At 56.9% G+C, this 15,632-nt stretch overlaps 1 protein-coding gene across 1 annotated transcript; it reads left to right on the forward strand.

Moving 5' to 3' along the window:
* Positions 1-315: 315 nt before the first annotated feature.
* ADGRE5 (adhesion G protein-coupled receptor E5) lies at positions 316-15,558 on the forward strand. The gene is made up of 20 exons (XM_065873530.1): positions 316-355; positions 3,793-3,843; positions 4,063-4,182; positions 4,734-4,889; positions 8,219-8,350; positions 8,911-9,057; positions 9,527-9,673; positions 9,762-9,808; positions 9,937-10,014; positions 11,505-11,682; positions 11,767-11,874; positions 12,095-12,318; positions 12,915-13,088; positions 13,913-14,104; positions 14,367-14,593; positions 14,721-14,787; positions 14,906-14,997; positions 15,083-15,251; positions 15,339-15,443; positions 15,529-15,558. The coding sequence occupies exons 1-20, from the start codon at positions 316-318 to the stop codon at positions 15,556-15,558; spliced, it is 2,484 nt and encodes an 827-aa protein (XP_065729602.1).
* Positions 15,559-15,632: the final 74 nt, after the last annotated feature.

Raw genomic sequence — 15,632 nt, forward strand, 5'->3', positions numbered from 1 at the left:
CAGCCAAGCCGAGTACACAGGGGCCAGAGAGTTCAGACACTCAACGGGCAGCTTGTGCCTCTATGCCACGTTTGAGTGTGTGTGTGTGTGTGTGTGTGTGTGTGTGTGCCCTCGCGCGCAACACACAGCGCCCCTGGGTCTGTGTTTTCACTGCACTTTCCTGTTGGTTTTCAGCTCCAGGGAGGGCCCTGGGCCAGTGGCTGCCCCGCCTTTATAAAGGGCTGGCGGGCCTTGGGGAAGCCTGTACAGCTGCCCAGCCTGGAGACACAGAGAAGCCCTGCCCTAACTTCTGCTTTCCCTGCGGCAGCTTAGACCATGGGAGGCCCCCACAGCGTTGCCTTGTTCGTCTTTCACGGTGAGAATTTTGCGGCCCCGTGGGGTGGAGGGCAGGCAGCAAGGGAGCCCCTGACAGCACCATGTGGTGCTCCGGCCCCCTCTTCCCCGGGGAGAAACGCAAAGTGCGGTTGGCAGCTCTGGGGCCAGGCCCGGAGGAAGCCACATGGTCAGGCAGGGGCTGAGGGCACATGGGGAGAGGGGCTGCTAGTGCCCAGCACCCCCAAGGCGTGGCAGGATCCCTCAGGTTGCTCTAAGAGCCTGCCCCCTCTCCCAGAGAAATCTCTGCGCTCTCTACTGGAGCCACTCCGGGGGCTGCTCCCAAAGCGGGGAAACAGGTTTGGGGAAGGAGAGGGGAAAAAAGCGAGTGCTGGGACTCCTGAAGACAGCTGGGCATAGGGGAGTGCTGCGGGGCTGGAGGGCTGGGGGGTTGGGGTGGGACCTCCCCACTGAGGGGGTACCCCCAACCTGTCCCCCACTGTCTCGGTGGCGTGGGGCAGCCCCAGAGACCCTCATTCTGGCTCGCCTGGGCCCAGCTTGGACTCAGCTGTGGGTGGAAAGGACTTTGCCAGTGGACGGTTTGAACTTGATGTTTGCTGCGACTTCCCCAGGGCCTCCCTTCCCGCCCCACCCAGGGTGGCTCTACCGGTTATCGTGGGCAGCTGGTTGCCAGGGCAACCAAGCAACAAAGAGAATGAAGAAATGGCATTTGGGGTACCAACCAGAGCTTCCCCAGGCCACAGGGACGGGCTTCCCTGTGCTGGCCCGGGATGGCAGGTGTGAGCCCAGTGGCTCCCAGACTGGGAAGCAAGAAACTGGAATCTGTGTGGGGCACACCTGATGGGGGGGCGGTGTGTCACCGGAGCCAGATCTCGCAGCCCCTGAATCTCACTTTCCACATCTGTAAAATGTGGCAAGACTGGTCTTCACTTTATAGGGCTGTGTTAAAGGTTAACTGAGTTCGTATGCCAACTATTCCTGGTTCACAGAATTAAGTAAACAGAATTAAATAATTTATTATTATTATTATTTCACTGGCTGGTCTGGGGGATAGACTGGGGGGTCCTTTGCAGGAGGATCAAGGAGAGGATGACCGCCCCATCCCCACCCCAGGAATCTTACGCCTCAGGGCTCGGCGGGGGGAATGCAAACCAGATGGGACTGGGAGCAGATGACCAGCAGCTCCACTCCCAGCTCCTGTTTGGGCGACTTCCAAGGACCCAGATGGAGAAGTCCTGGCCCAAGAGCCTCCGTGGTGGGGGAGCAGTGCCCAGCCTAGGCAGAGGTCACAGGGCACAAAACAACCGTCCCATCCCCCTGCAGCATCTGGGGACCTTGACCCTATCAATTCCACCTTTTCCAAGCTCCTCTGTTCACCAGATTCTTCCTGAATCTTTTTCTGGGCTTCAAGCCTCAGTCTGTCCATCAGCAGAATGGACACAAACAGGGCAGTTGTGAACGTGAAAGTTGCTACTGGGGACTTTGGGAGCTGGGGACAAATCAGCCCAGGTCCCATCCTACCAGGGAAGGCCATTTTGTGGTGTGTCATGCAAAGAGGAACTGAGCCCCAGCCAAGGGGGAGACTAGCCAAGCCCGGTGACCAGAGAGGAGGACGAGAGAAGTCATCACACGAGGGAGGGGAAGGACATTCCAGCCTCAGTTTACCCTGGCTGGGAGTGCTTCTGGGAGGGACTCTTGCCCACCACCAGCCTGAGGGGTATCAAGTTTGGACCTAGGGGCTGAGTGGTCAGGGGACCCTCCAGCCTGCACCCTTGACAGCCCCGCACCCCAGAATTCCCCTGGGAGCTCCCTCCAAAGGCAACGAGCTATGAGTCATCCGTTCCCTTGGCCCAGGAAGTGACTCATGCCTGCCCTTCCTCCCGGCCCCCATCCCTCCGCCCACCGCCCCTTTTGGGTCTCCCTGGATTGTTGGGGTCTGCATTGCCTCCCCGGCATTCCCACGTGGGCAGGGACTGGACGCCTCCCCCAAGCCCTCCCCATGCCTCCACCTGTTGCTGAGGTGCCCTCACCCCCTCACTCCCTTTCCCTCTGTTTCCATCCCACCCCCTTTCTAATTGTTTTTCTCTATCTTGCTCTCAATCTCCGTATCTGTGTCTCCCTGTCCAATCTCTGCCATTTCTGTCTCTCTCTTAGTGTCCTGTTTCTCTGTCCCTCTCTATCACTGTCTTAACTTCTGTTTCTCTCCATCTGTCTCTCCTCATCTCTCTGTCTCTGTTTCTTTCTCCCTCTCTCTCATCTCTGTTTTCTCTCCATCTCTGTCTTCTTGTCTGTCTGTCTCTGGTGAACCGTGAGGAGATCCCCATCTCTAAAGCCCCTGATGACCTGAGGAGGCCCCGAGAGTGGGGTGCCCCTGAGCAGCAGGTACAGCCGGGGAGGAGGCTGTACCTGTTACGATGTCACCCCCAACGTGAGCCCACAGCATCTTCCTGTGTGCAGGGGAGGCTAGGGTGAAATGTCACCACTGGGTCTCAAGACAGCCATCAGGGCTGACAGATATCGTGGGCGTGGTGTGCATGCACCTGCGTCCTCAAGGATGGGTGTGTGGGCTGGAGGATCTTAGATTCGGGGGGTGGGGAGGATCTGAGAAAACACCCAGTCCTTTTCCTCCAACCCCCTCATTCTTACACAGAGAAACGTTGCACGGGGAACTCTACTCAATATTCTGCGATAACCTCTATGAGAAAAGAATCTGAAAAAGAATGAATACATGTAGGACTTCCCGGGCGGTCCAGTGGTTAAGATTCTGAGCTTCCACTTCAGGGGGCATAGGTTCGATCCCTGGTCAGGGAACTAAGATTCCACATTCTTCGCGGTGCTGCCAAAAAAAAAAAAAGAAAAAAAGAATGAATATATGTATATGTGTAACTGAATCACTTTGCTGTATGCCTGAAATTAACACAACATTGTAAATCAACTATAATCCCATATAATTTTTTTTCAAAAAGAAAAGAAACGTTGATGACAGTAAACACTTTGACACACCAGGTGATATTCGGAGGCTTACTTCTCACATTACTCTAGGAAATGGGTCCCGTCACCATCCCCATTCTACAAAAGGGGAAGCTGAGGCTCTGAGAGATGAGGTAACCTGACCACAGTCCAGAATTTGAACTGTGGCTGCCAGGTTCCAGTCTGTTTACTGAACTGTTGCCGACAGAGCCCACAGGTCCGCGGGAGCCAGGACCCCCTCGGTGCTTGGGCCCCTTCTCCATCCCTCAGTTTCTGAAACCCACCTCCAGGTGACAGGTGGCAGAGCCTCTGGCCATGGGTGTCCAATCTCTGGGAGGTGCCACGTACTCACTCTCTCCTTGAGCAACGGACAGAGCCCAAGCCTGGGAGGGGCCAACAGCCCCCTTTCCACAGTTGCTTCGCTCTTAGCATTGCATCTGCCCTTCCCTGCTCTGGTGACCCCCTTGACCCTCCCCTTCTCTGTTCCAGTGCTGTGTGTCTTGCTGACTCTGTCGGAAGCTGGGTCCCAGAACACCACGGGTGAGTCTGCTGGGAGCAACTCAGTCCACAGCCGGAGCCTGGGGAAGGGGCCCTAGACCCTCACCCACCCTCCCTCAGCCCAAACAGGAGAGAGGCCTGTTGCAGGGGGAAGGCCAGGGTCATGCCTCCCCAACACCCCTTCTTATGGAGATGATCCTGCCCCCCTCCCCAGCCCCTGACTCAGCCCTCACGTTCTGACCAAGGCCTCCATCCCCACAGCCTGTGCTGGGCCGTGCCCTGCAAACTCCTCATGTGTCCGTGATACCTCCTGCCGCTGCGCTCCGGGATTCAGTCCTTCATCTGGGGAGACCTTCACCGACATCTTCGGCAGCTGTGATGGTACAGAGGCTTGGGGGTGATGGAGGGACATGCAGAGATTGTGGGGTACAGTCCAATGCCCGTGGGGGGACATGGGTGTTGGTTGGGGGCTTCAGCCTTTCTCCTCAGGACCATCATCAAGGACCGAAAAAAGAGAAAGGAAAAGCTATGAGAGAGGTGGAGAGATGAGACATGAATAAACATGGCCTCCTGGAGAGAGAGGAGCTGGGTCTCCAGGAGTCTGGAGTCTGTGCCTCAGTTTGCCCTTTCAGGACTGAGGAGGGGGGTGCAGAGCTTCCACCCACCCCCTGCTTCAGCACTTCCCACTGTGTCCCAATCTGGGGTGCCGGCCAGAGGGCCAAGAAGAGCAGAGCTGATCGCGCAAGCTTCAGGAATGGCTTGCTCCAGCCGCAGCCCAGCCTCAGCAGTATTGCCTGAGAGTCTAATTCTTTCTAAAAAGACACTGATTAGCCATCAGGACCAGTGCTGGGGAGCCAGGTAGGGGATGGGGATCTCTGCCCTGACCAAACTCACGCCTTTGGGAGGTGACCCTTTGCCCTGCTGTGTTCCAGACATCAACGAGTGCGGACCACCCTTGACAGTGTCCTGTGGAAAATTAGCAGACTGCCAGAACACGGAAGGGGGCTATTACTGCATGTGTAGCCCAGGATATGAGCTTATTTCTGGGGCAACAATGTTCAAGAATGAGAGTGAGAACACGTGTCGAGGTAAGAATGACCCTGCATCTTCCACTTCTCCATCCATGAGGTTTGGGGTCACCCAAATACTGAGTCATTCCTGTAGCATCCAGGGCTCAGGGCTTTGGTTACAGGTGTAGCACCCAGGTCTGAGTTGGGACAGATGTACCTGTGCCTTTCCCATCTGCACAGAGAGGCAGGGCGGCATGAGCCAGGGACCCAAATCCTGGCTTTGCCACCTGATAGCTGTGTGTGTGACACGGGCAAGGATACTTATTCAGAAATCACCGTTAACATGTGGGATGTGATAATACTCTTGTGAGTGTATGGGGTTTTTTGTTTTTTTGTTTTTTTTTTTTGCGGTACGCGGGCCTCTCACTGTTGTGGCCTCTCCCGTGGCGGAGCACAGGCTCCGGACGCGCAGGCTCAGCGGCCATGGCTCACGGGCCCAGCCGCTCCGCGGCATGTGGGATCTTCCCGGACCGGGGCACGAACCCGTGTCCCCTGCATCGGCAGGCGGACTCCCAACCACTGCGCCACCAGGGAAGCCCTGTTTTGTTTTTTTAGAGTCTCTATCTTTTACAGATAAAAACAAAAGGAGCTTTGCCTTTTATTAACTGTGTGATTTTGGACAAGTTACTTCCTCTCTCTGTGCCTCGGTTTACTCATCTGTAAAAAGGGGGTGACCAATGGCGCTTATTACCTCATAGAATTGCCAGGAAGGTATAGGAGATCACAAAACACAAAACAGTGACGGCTGTTGGGTTTTTAAATTATAATGATTATGATTTAATGTACCCTTTCCAGGATGGGCATCCCTGTGGTTCGTGCCCCACGGTGGGTGCTCGCGAGCAGCTGTCCCAGTCCATCCCTTTACCAGGGACCCCGGAGGAGCCTGGTCTCCACACATCACCAGGTTTTGCCCCCTTTCCAGAGGGGGCAGGCAGGCAGGGAAAGGGGCAGATGGGGCCAGCAGTGGACAGACAGGAGCCACGACTCCAGAGAGGGGTCCAGAGAGGGGATTAGACACGAATACTGAGGACGGGGAGGGGAAGGTGGGAGGTGAGGAGGAGGCTGAACCCAGGGTTCAGAGGACTCTGAGTAGGGTCCACAGGTCCACCCTGCTGCTACCTTGGTCCCAGCGCCTTCCCTCCTGCCCTGCAGAGGGAGGGCGGCAGAGCCTCCCTGGTGGGAGGGAAGAGAGGACCTGCATCTATGTGGAGGTGCTGCTGGTCCACAGGGGCCTCTGTGGGGGTATGCTGTGCTTGAAACATGTGGCCTGGCCAGAGCCTTCACGTGAACTGGAAAAATGTCCCTCATCTCCAAGGTGAATACTGTGTGTTTAGGGAATGGAGAGTGAGCTGGTTTTCCTCTCCCACTTGCCTCCTTGGCTGGACACCCTTGTGCAGTCAGCAACCTGCACAACTGTACATGGTGGTCTTGGAACCCACTCAGTGTGCCTTGGCTGGGGGTGCCACCCACCCACTGTTGTGAGCCCCTGCAGAGACACGGATGAACAAGAGTGAGGTGTGAGAGGGAGCTCTACGGACCTCAAGGAGGGTGACTGCGAGACAGCAGCCTGCTGGTTTGGACCAGAGTTTGCTGCCTGAAGACCTAGCTCTCTGACTGGCTCAGCTGGACTGTCTGTGCACCCCTTCCTCAGCATTCCAACCTTTGCCACACCTGAGGATGTGTCCGCCCGTGTCCTGGCCGTGGGGTCTGCTACGGGCAGGAGACACGGGCTGCTCCCTGGGTTCCTCATCCCACTTTCTCCAGGCATCAGAGGGCCATCTTGTGCACCTACCTCATCTCCCAACCCTCTCTGAACCCCAAGGCTCAGAACCCTTTGCAGAGGGTCACTTCCAGATGTTTGGAACATCCCCCCGGCCACCTGGCATCTTATTTGCATGAAACAAAAGAGTGGCTGGCATTCAAGATACTCAATGAGGTCACAGCACCGTGTGTTCCAGCACAATATCTGCCCTCTTCGCCACTCTTAGTGACTGCTGGGAGGAGACCTGCCCTTCTGGGGCCCTCTCAAACCCCCTGGGCCATGGTGGACCCTGGGACCCTGTCCAGAAATGCGGGAGGAGGGAGATTCAAGGACAGGTCCACCATCCCTGGCCAGCCCTGCCCTGGCTCAGCAACCTGCCTGGAAAAGATGCCTCCTGGCACCCTGACCCCAATTCTCAGCCACTCAGCTTCCATCTATTTCCCCACACAAGGCTCCACCCTGACCCTCCCCAGTAATTCCAGTTCACGGACCTGAGGCAGCTCTGATGACTGGGGCCTGGGAGGACGTTGTGTCAGGGGTGGGCAGGGTGACATCGAGCCCCCAGCACACTGGAAGAATCAGATGAACAAAGAGGCTCCCATCTGGAGCAGATGACAGGAGAGGTTGTCATCAGGGACCATTGCCCCTGGCCTGACCCTCTACTGAAGAGATCAACCCAGGCCCCACGATGACCCAGACCACTTGGGGACAGAAGACGGAGGCTGAGCCCCACTCAGCAGGGTCCACAGGTCTACGTCCCAGGTGAGAGGCCAAGGGCCAAGATGACAGAAACACCTGCCACCCTTCATGCATGACACCTGCTCCCTGCTCCAGCCACCCAGCCATTGCCCACTGCAGGCCTTGCTCAGACGTGGATTCTCACCACTTCCTGCCAATCTAGGCGATGCCTTCGTGGGAATCAGAAAAAGGCACCTTCAGAGGCCCAAGGCTGCCTGGCCAGACATCAGCCCCACTGTCCAGCACAGCCTGGTGCCCACTGTCCAGATGGCCCTGGCCTTTCCGGCATCACCCCCATTTTCTGTGCCACTGCCCAGAAGCCTCGTCCTTGAGGGGCGTGGCTCAGGGGTGGGTCTTGGTGCATCTCCATGGAGCTGGAGTCTCAGAGTTAGCGTGGACAGGAGAGTGCTGTCCCGCCAGGGTCACCAGGATCCAAGGAGAACTCAGCTGACAGCACTCACTCTGGGGGAGTCAGGACAAAGTCCGTCACCGAGAGCCAAGATGGGGCCTCCCTGCTCAGGGAACACAGCATTTCTCCTGCACTCGGTTCCCAGGAAGGCACGCCCAGGCCTTTGTCCAAATCCTTAGGCTGGGACACAAGCAGCTGTGATGTCCCCACCACAGCTGGGAGCTTCCCAGGGAGGCTGAGAGAGCCAGAGCCGGCAGACAGGGGAGGACTTGGGTCACTCCTGGCCACATCTGGACAACAGAATATCTGGGCCACCATGCTCACCCACAGGATGTCTCCACGTGAATTAGAAAAGACCCACTCACCGAGGGAGAGAGAGCGGGCCCGGGAGGCTGTCCACAGCTGCAGGCATCCATCATCCTCTCACCTCCCTTGCAGATGTGGATGAATGTCAGCAGAGACCCAAAGTCTGTAAAGGCCGCAGTCTCTGCATCAACACGCAGGGCAGCTACCTCTGCCAGTGCCCACCTGGCTTGAAGCTCAACCTGGAGGACCCAAGACATTGCACAGGTAGAGGCCCTGGGAAGACAGTGTGAGGCTGGCCTGGAGCTGAAGAAGGAGTCGAGGCGGTCCGTGGAGCCTGAGGAGGAGGGAGAAGAGCCTCAGGTTCCTGTAATGCCAAGGGCCTGCCGGGGCCGTGCCCAAGGATTCGCCTCCCCGAAAGGTCCCACCACAGGCCAGGGAGGCGGCAGAGCCTTCTGGGCCTGGGGTTCCCTTGTGGAGTTCCCTGTCTCTGTGAACATCCCCAGACCTCGCCCCTTCCTCATCTGTCACATTCGAGCAGAGGAAGCTGTCACTTCCTGTTCCCAGAAGGGGAACCTCAGTCCAGGGCTGGACTGTCAGACCCCATGACTCAGTCTCCCTCCTGGTTTTACTATAAAGTGGGGACCATGGTCCCTGCCATGCCCATCTTGCAGGGAGGCTACCTTAAGGTGCTTTGAGGGTGAAGTTGAAGGTCACCAGGTGATGGCACGTGCAATCACAGTGGGGTCCTTGGTGCTGGGCAGTGATAAGCGGATACAGTGAGAAGTGGAAGTTGGGGGCGCCTGACCCTCTGGCTTTGTCCTCAGATGTGAATGAATGTACCTTGGGGAGAAACCCATGCCACAACTCCAGCCACTGCTTCAACCTCGTGGGCACCTATAAGTGCCACTGCCGTCCAGGCTGGAAGCCAATTCCTGGGGCCCCCAGCAGCCCAAACAACACTGTCTGCGAAGGTTCAGAGCTCAGATGCTATGTTCTTGGAGACTCACACTTAAAACATCTGATCACATATTCAGTGGCACCCACCCAAACCAAACAGAAAGAATGCTGGGGGAGCCCTGCTGTGCCAGGCATTAATTCTTTTGGGGCTAAATGTCAAAACATCTGGGGGTCCTGGAGAAGGAGCTGGGATGCCAAGAGAAAAGCTCCCAGGGACTCCAGGCAGCAGCTAATAACTGAGACGAAGACACTTCAGTATTTTCACAACCTGCCTATCTGTATGGGGCCCACCTGCTATGTGTCAGAACTCTGCACACTTCCCATAAATAACCTCAGCGTCCACCGTTCGATGATGTGCAGTCACCGGGTGGCATCACCTCCGGGCGTGGGAGGGGGCACTAATATGGGAAAAAGAGGGGCACAGAGAGGAGAGGGGCTCATCAGGGCTGGGACAGAGCCAGACCCCCTTCTTCGTGTCCCCAGATATGGATGAGTGCAGCTCCGGGCAGCATCAGTGTCACAACTCCACCATCTGCGTCAACACCGTGGGTTCATACACGTGTCACTGCCGCCAAGGCTGGGTGCCCAAACCCGGATTCCAGGATAAGCAAATGGGCACCATCTGCGAAGGTACCTGTCCTGACCTGACCCCAGACCCCCTCCTACAACAAGCACAGACACTCTCACACCTAATGAACTGCTGTCCTGTCCCCTGCAGAGATCTCCTTCCCCACCTGGACCGCACCCCCTGAAATCAAGAGCCAGGTGAGTGGCCTCAGCAGGGAACAGGAGACAGGAAATCTTCCACCCAGCTCACCCTGTCCACCCATTTTCCCCAAGCTCCCCCATCCAGGATGAGGTTCTCTGACCCCCCTTCTCTCCCCTCTCTCCAGAGTCTCTCTGGCTTCTTTGAAAGAGTCCAGAAAATGAGCATAGACTTCAAGTCAGCCTTTCCTCAGGAAACCATCCAGGTAAGGGCAGGCCCTGGGGGGGAACCCCAGGACAGTGTGGGGTGGCTGGAGGTTGCTTCAGTGTGAGTGGAGCTGCCCAAGCAGGGGCCTCTGTGTCTGTATGCACAATATATACACACACCATATATATACATTGTACAAACACAGACATACATACACACCCCAAAATGTACACACACACACACACACACACACACACACACACACACATTTGAGAGGGATATAATGGCAATAGAATGAAGCAGTTGAGAATTTCACCTCTGGAGCCAGGCCTCAAGGTTCAAATACACCCCATCCTACCCGCTGCCACTTCCTGCTGTGTGACCTCAGGCAAGTGACTCCCCCTCTCTGGGCCTGTCTCCTCACTTCATAAATGGTGCCTGCTTCATACAGGTGGTGAAAAGGTTTAAATGAACTAATAGAAGTAAGGCTCAAAGAATAGTGCCTGGCACACAGTATAAGCAGTATACGTAAGTTTTGGCATATGTCCTTAGCCTGGTAGAAATATTGAGCCCCTAAAAAATAATAATAATAACTTTTAAAAAGAGAAATATGTGAGGAACTTCCCTGGTGGTCCAGTGGGTAACACTCCACACTCCCAATGCAGGGGGCCTGGGTTCCCTGGTTGAGGAACGAGATCCCACATGCATGCCGCAACTAGTAAGAGTCCTCATGCCCCAACTAAAGATGCCGCATGCCGTACAAAGATCCCACGTGCTGCAACCAAGACCCGGCGCAGCCAAAATAAATAAATAAGTATTAAAAAAAGAGAGAGAGAGAGAAACATGTGAGCCCCTTGTATCATTTAAAATTTTTCCTGTAGCTACATTTTTAAAATATAAAAGTAGGGCTTCCCTGGTGGCACAGTGTTTGAGAGTCCGCCTGCCGATGCAGGGGACACAGGTTCGTGCCCCGGTCCGGGAAGATCCCACATGCCATGGAGCGGCTAGGCCGTGAGCCACGGCCACTGAGCCTGCACGTCCGGAGCCTGTGGCCTCCCATAACGGGAGAGGCCACAACAGTGAGAGGCCCACATACCGCAAAATAAAAAAAAATAATAATAAAATAAGATATAAAAGTAAAGAATAAATTTAAGAGAAGTAAACAAGTGAAATTAATGTGAAAATTGCATATAACCCAATAGATTCAAACTATTACCATTTCAACGTGGAGCCATATTTCAAGCGACACCTGTGGCTCGTGGCAACTGTTCTGGGGCAGTGCAGACTTAGAAAAGGGCCTGTGCCTCATAAATGTTAAGCGCTGTCGTTGTTATAATACGTGCACACAGGCATATACTCAGTCCCCTTACTTGTCTTCTGGCTACTGCAGTGTCTTGAAGATTCCCCTGTGTCTGTCCCCCAGGCAACCCAGGTGGTTCTCCAGTGTGTACCCCAGTTGTGGGGGCGGGGTGAGGGGAGGTGAGATCAGGGTCCTTCAGGCAGCCCCTGTGGTGCAATGACCCAGCAGCTGTCACCCAACACCCACAGTACCTCATCATGTCACTGGATGACCTGTTGAAAACCCCAGGGGACCTGGAGGCCTTGGACCTGTCTTCCAGGCACCACACAGCCACCTACCTGTTCTCAGGCCTCGAACAAATCCTGAGGACCCTGGCCAAAGCCATGTCTGAAGGCTCCTTCATCTACCATTCTCCTGGGGACACAGGTGAGATCCCGTCCTGCTCCGCCCCAGCCCCGGGCCCCCCCTCATACACCCAGAGCTCCTGATCACTGCCCCCTGTCCCCTCAGAGTTGTCCCTGATGGTCCAGAAGCAGGGGAATGGAAACATCACCGTGGGCCAGAGCCAGGCACGGATGCTGCTGGACTGGGCCGTGGCAGCTGGAGCCGAGAAGTCCGGTAATGGCAGGATCCGGAGCGGGCACCTGAGGGAGAGGGATGGAGAAGCTGGGATATGGCTAGGGGTGAGATTCCGAATATGCAGCAACTGAAAACTGACCCATGGGGAGGGACTCCAGGCATCACAGTGGACTGGTGAGCCTGAATTAGACATCTTAGGAGGGAGGATGGGGCACAGAAGGAAGCAGAGCAGAAGGTAGCCAGCGTGTCTGTCCCCCAGGCCCCACCGTGGTAGGAATCCTTTCCAGCCCGAACATGCAGAAATTGCTGGCCAACGCCTCTTTGGACCTGGACTCGGAGAAGCAAACCGAGCTGGAAGAGATCTACGAAAGTCCTGTCCGCGGCGCCCAGCTCAGGCTTCTTTCAGCCGTCAACTTGGTCTTTCTAAGCAACACGAACACAGATAAACTCAACTCCAAGGTCACCTTCACCTTCTCCCACCCTGTGAGTCCTTGGGTGGGGAGGGGGGTTCAGCCCTACTGCTCACCCCATGGCCAAGGTCACCGTGGTCCCTCTGCAGCCTTTGTTTCCCCACTTCCACCCACTCTGCTCCTTCCTTACAGGTATCTCAGGGCCTTTGCACTTGCTGTGCCCTCTGCCTGGGACAACTTTCCTCCACATGACTCAGTCCTTTACCTGTCTCCAGTCTTTGTTCAAATGTCACCTCCTTTTCTAGGCCTTCCCTGACCTGCTTATTTTAAATTACAATCTGTAATCACGCCCCACCTTTCCCCTTTGCTCTTTTCTTTCTTTCTTTTGCACTCAGCACCTTCTAACACACCACCTAGTTTACTTATTGAAAATTTATTAGGTTTATTATTTTCTATCTGTCTCCCCCACTAGTATGTCAGCCCCAGAAGGACAGGGACTTGTGTCTGCCCTGTTTACTCCCGTGTCCCCTGGCCTGACACACACAGTAGGTGCTCAGTAGACAAATGCCAAATGAAAAACAGCCCTCTTTGGGTTCAACCCAAGCCCAGTACCCAAGAGTGGGCTCCAGGCTAACCTCTACCACCGCCCCTACCTGCTCACAGTGGGAGATGCCCGGGACAAGGAAGGAGCTGATCTGCGCCTTCTGGAGGAATGACAGCAACAGGAGAGGGTACTGGGCCACCTCGGGCTGCCAGACGCTAGGCAGCGGGAATGGCAGCACCACCTGCCAATGCAATCATCTGAGCAGCTTTGCCATCCTCATGGCCCACTACGATGTGGAGGTGAGCAGACCAGGGGCCATCCGCAAAAGCCCACAGGTGGCACGGCTGGCTTCGGTGAGACAGGCAGCTGGTTCTTGGGGGTACGGTCCACCTGATTCTGTATGGTTGCACAGCCCAGGCGGCCCTACACCACACCTCCCAGCCCCTTCCCTGGGACCCCCCCAGACCTCCACATGACCCAGCAACTAAACAGAGTGGCCTGGCACTGCAGGCCCTGCTCCAGCCGGTGCCCCTCTGACTGCTCACCCCCTAACAAGTTGTTAAATATCCCTAAAAGCTCCTGAGGGAGCACAACTTCCTGTATGTGGCCTCAGAGGGATCCATAGATACGCTGGGCCATGTGAATACCTGGAATGGGCCAGGCAGAGTAGGGGAGGCTGGTGGTCCAGGCCCAAGGCCCAGGAAGGACAAAAATGTGGGTTTTGAGGAGCTCATAGGTGTGGCCAGGTGTAGGAGGGGCAAGAGATGAGATAGAGATGAAGGTCAGAGAGATGGGCTCATCAGTGTTGGGAAAGAAGGTTGCAGCCATCGAGGCCTCACTGGGGACCTTCTCAGGAGAGCTGTCTGGGTGTGTAGTGGAGAAGCCCATCCGGAAGAACTAGGGATCCCTGCTGCACCCACGGGGGTGGGGGTGGCGGTATTTAGGATGAGACACAGCAGGTTTACTCAGATGTTGATGGTAGAAGAGGTGGGGGGGGAGATGAGCCACCTGATCAGAGTCCTACAGGCCAGGTCCCAGGTGCCTGTTGGTGGTGGGGCCCACAAGGAGGGCAGGAAGGCCTCAGAGCACTAATCGAGTCCCGCCCACCCCGTCCTGCATCCAGGACTGGAAGCTGTCCCTGATCACCAAGGTGGGACTGGCTTTGTCGCTGGTCTGCCTGCTGCTGTGCATTCTCACCTTCCTGCTGGTGCGGCCCATCCAGGGCTCGCGCACCACGGTGCACCTGCACCTCTGCATCTGCCTCTTCGTGGGCTCTACCATCTTCCTGGCGGGCATCGAGAACGAAGACGGCCAGGTGAGGCCCCGCCCCGTGGAAGGCCCCACTCTCGCCTGAGCGCTAGACTTACCTGCGAGGGCCCTGAGTGGAACAGCCCCGCCCACTCCCAGCTGGGTCCGGTGGTCGGGCCCGGGAAGCCCAGGGCCCCGCCCATTCGCCCGCTTTAAACCCCGCACGGCCACGCCCCGACTCCGCCTGCCATCCGGCGTCGGGCCCGCCCATCGCTGACGTCACCCACCCCTCCGTCCCTCCGTCCCTCCGCCCCGCCCCCGCCCCGCAGGTTGGGCTGCGCTGCCGCCTGGTGGCCGCGATGCTGCACTACTGCTTCCTGGCCGCCTTCTGCTGGATGAGCCTCGAGGGCGTGGAGCTCTACTTCCTCGTGGTGCGCGTGTTCCAAGGCCAAGGCCTGAGAAAGCGCTGGCTGTGCCTGATCGGCTACGGCGTGCCGCTGTTCATCGTGGCCGTCTCGGCAGCCATCAAGAGCCAGGGCTACGGCCGCCCCCAGTAGTGAGTGCGAGGTGGTGGGAGAGGGCCAGGGCGTGGAGGCTGCACCCAAACACAGTGCCCCTGCTCGCCTGTGACCCCACCCTCTGGGCTTACTGGGTGCTGACCGGACCCCTCCCTTCTCGCCCAGCTGCTGGTTGGACCACGCCAACGGCTTCCTCTGGAGCTTCCTGGGACCTGTGACCTTCATCGTTTTGGTAACTGCCTCACTCCCCACCCCGCACCTGTGGAAACCTGAGGTGCTTGGCTCCACTGGCTTTCTCCCTGTGAGTTCCGAGGACACCCCCTAATCCGAATTCTGTGCTCCCCACCCAGTGCAATGCTGTCATCTTCGTGATTACTGTCTGGAAGCTCACTCAGAAGTTTTCTGAAATCAACCCGGACATAAAGAAACTAAAGAAGGCCAGGTGAGAGCAGGGGCAGGGAGGGGGCCTGGCAGGAGTGGGTGTGTGAGGCGAGGACCTTACGCGGCAACTGCACACCTCCCCACAGGGTGCTGACCATCACCGCCATCGCCCAGCTCTTTGTGTTGGGCTGTACCTGGGTCTTTGGCCTGTTCCTCTTCGACCAGCGTAGCTGGGTGCTGTGCTACACCTTCAGCATCCTCAACAGCCTGCAGGGCCTCTTCCTCTTTGTGCTGTACTGCCTCCTCAACAAGAAGGTGGGCTGCAGGCCGGGCTGCGGGCGGGGCTGGGACCCTAGTCCCGGGGCCCCCTCCTCCCCTCACCTGGCACCCTGTGCCCCACAGGTGAGGGAGGAGTACCGGAGGTGGGCCTGCATGGTCACCAGGAACAAGTACTCCGAGTTCGCCACATCCACCTCTGGGTCTGGCTCCAGCCAGAGTCAGACTCAGGTAAGGGCTGAGCCTTGGAGCGGGGGTGCAGGCCATAAGGCACCTGGGCCTGGGGTCAGTTCTCACGGGGCTCCTTTCTCTCCAGGCCCTCAGGCCCTCAGAGTCTGGCATGTGAAGGCGCCGTCCAGGCCAGGCCAGCGGCTCCCGTGGCCTCCGCAGCTCCTCCACATGCTGAAGACCTCCTCTCCT

This window comes from Phocoena phocoena, chromosome 3, assembly GCF_963924675.1.
Source record: "Phocoena phocoena chromosome 3, mPhoPho1.1, whole genome shotgun sequence".
Taxonomy (NCBI): Eukaryota; Metazoa; Chordata; class Mammalia; order Artiodactyla; family Phocoenidae; genus Phocoena; species Phocoena phocoena.

What these genes read in the sequence shown, in the direction of transcription:
- ADGRE5 (XM_065873530.1), top strand. Translation starts at nt 316, where the DNA reads ATGGGAGGCCCCCACAGCGTTGCCTTGTTCGTCTTTCACG. An exon ending in AAACAACACTGTCTGCGAAG is followed by an intron (nt 9,058 to 9,526) that starts GTTCAGAGCTCA and finishes TCGTGTCCCCAG; the next exon opens with ATATGGATGAGTGCAGCTCC. An exon ending in AGCTGGAGCCGAGAAGTCCG is followed by an intron (nt 11,875 to 12,094) that starts GTAATGGCAGGA and finishes TCTGTCCCCCAG; the next exon opens with GCCCCACCGTGGTAGGAATC.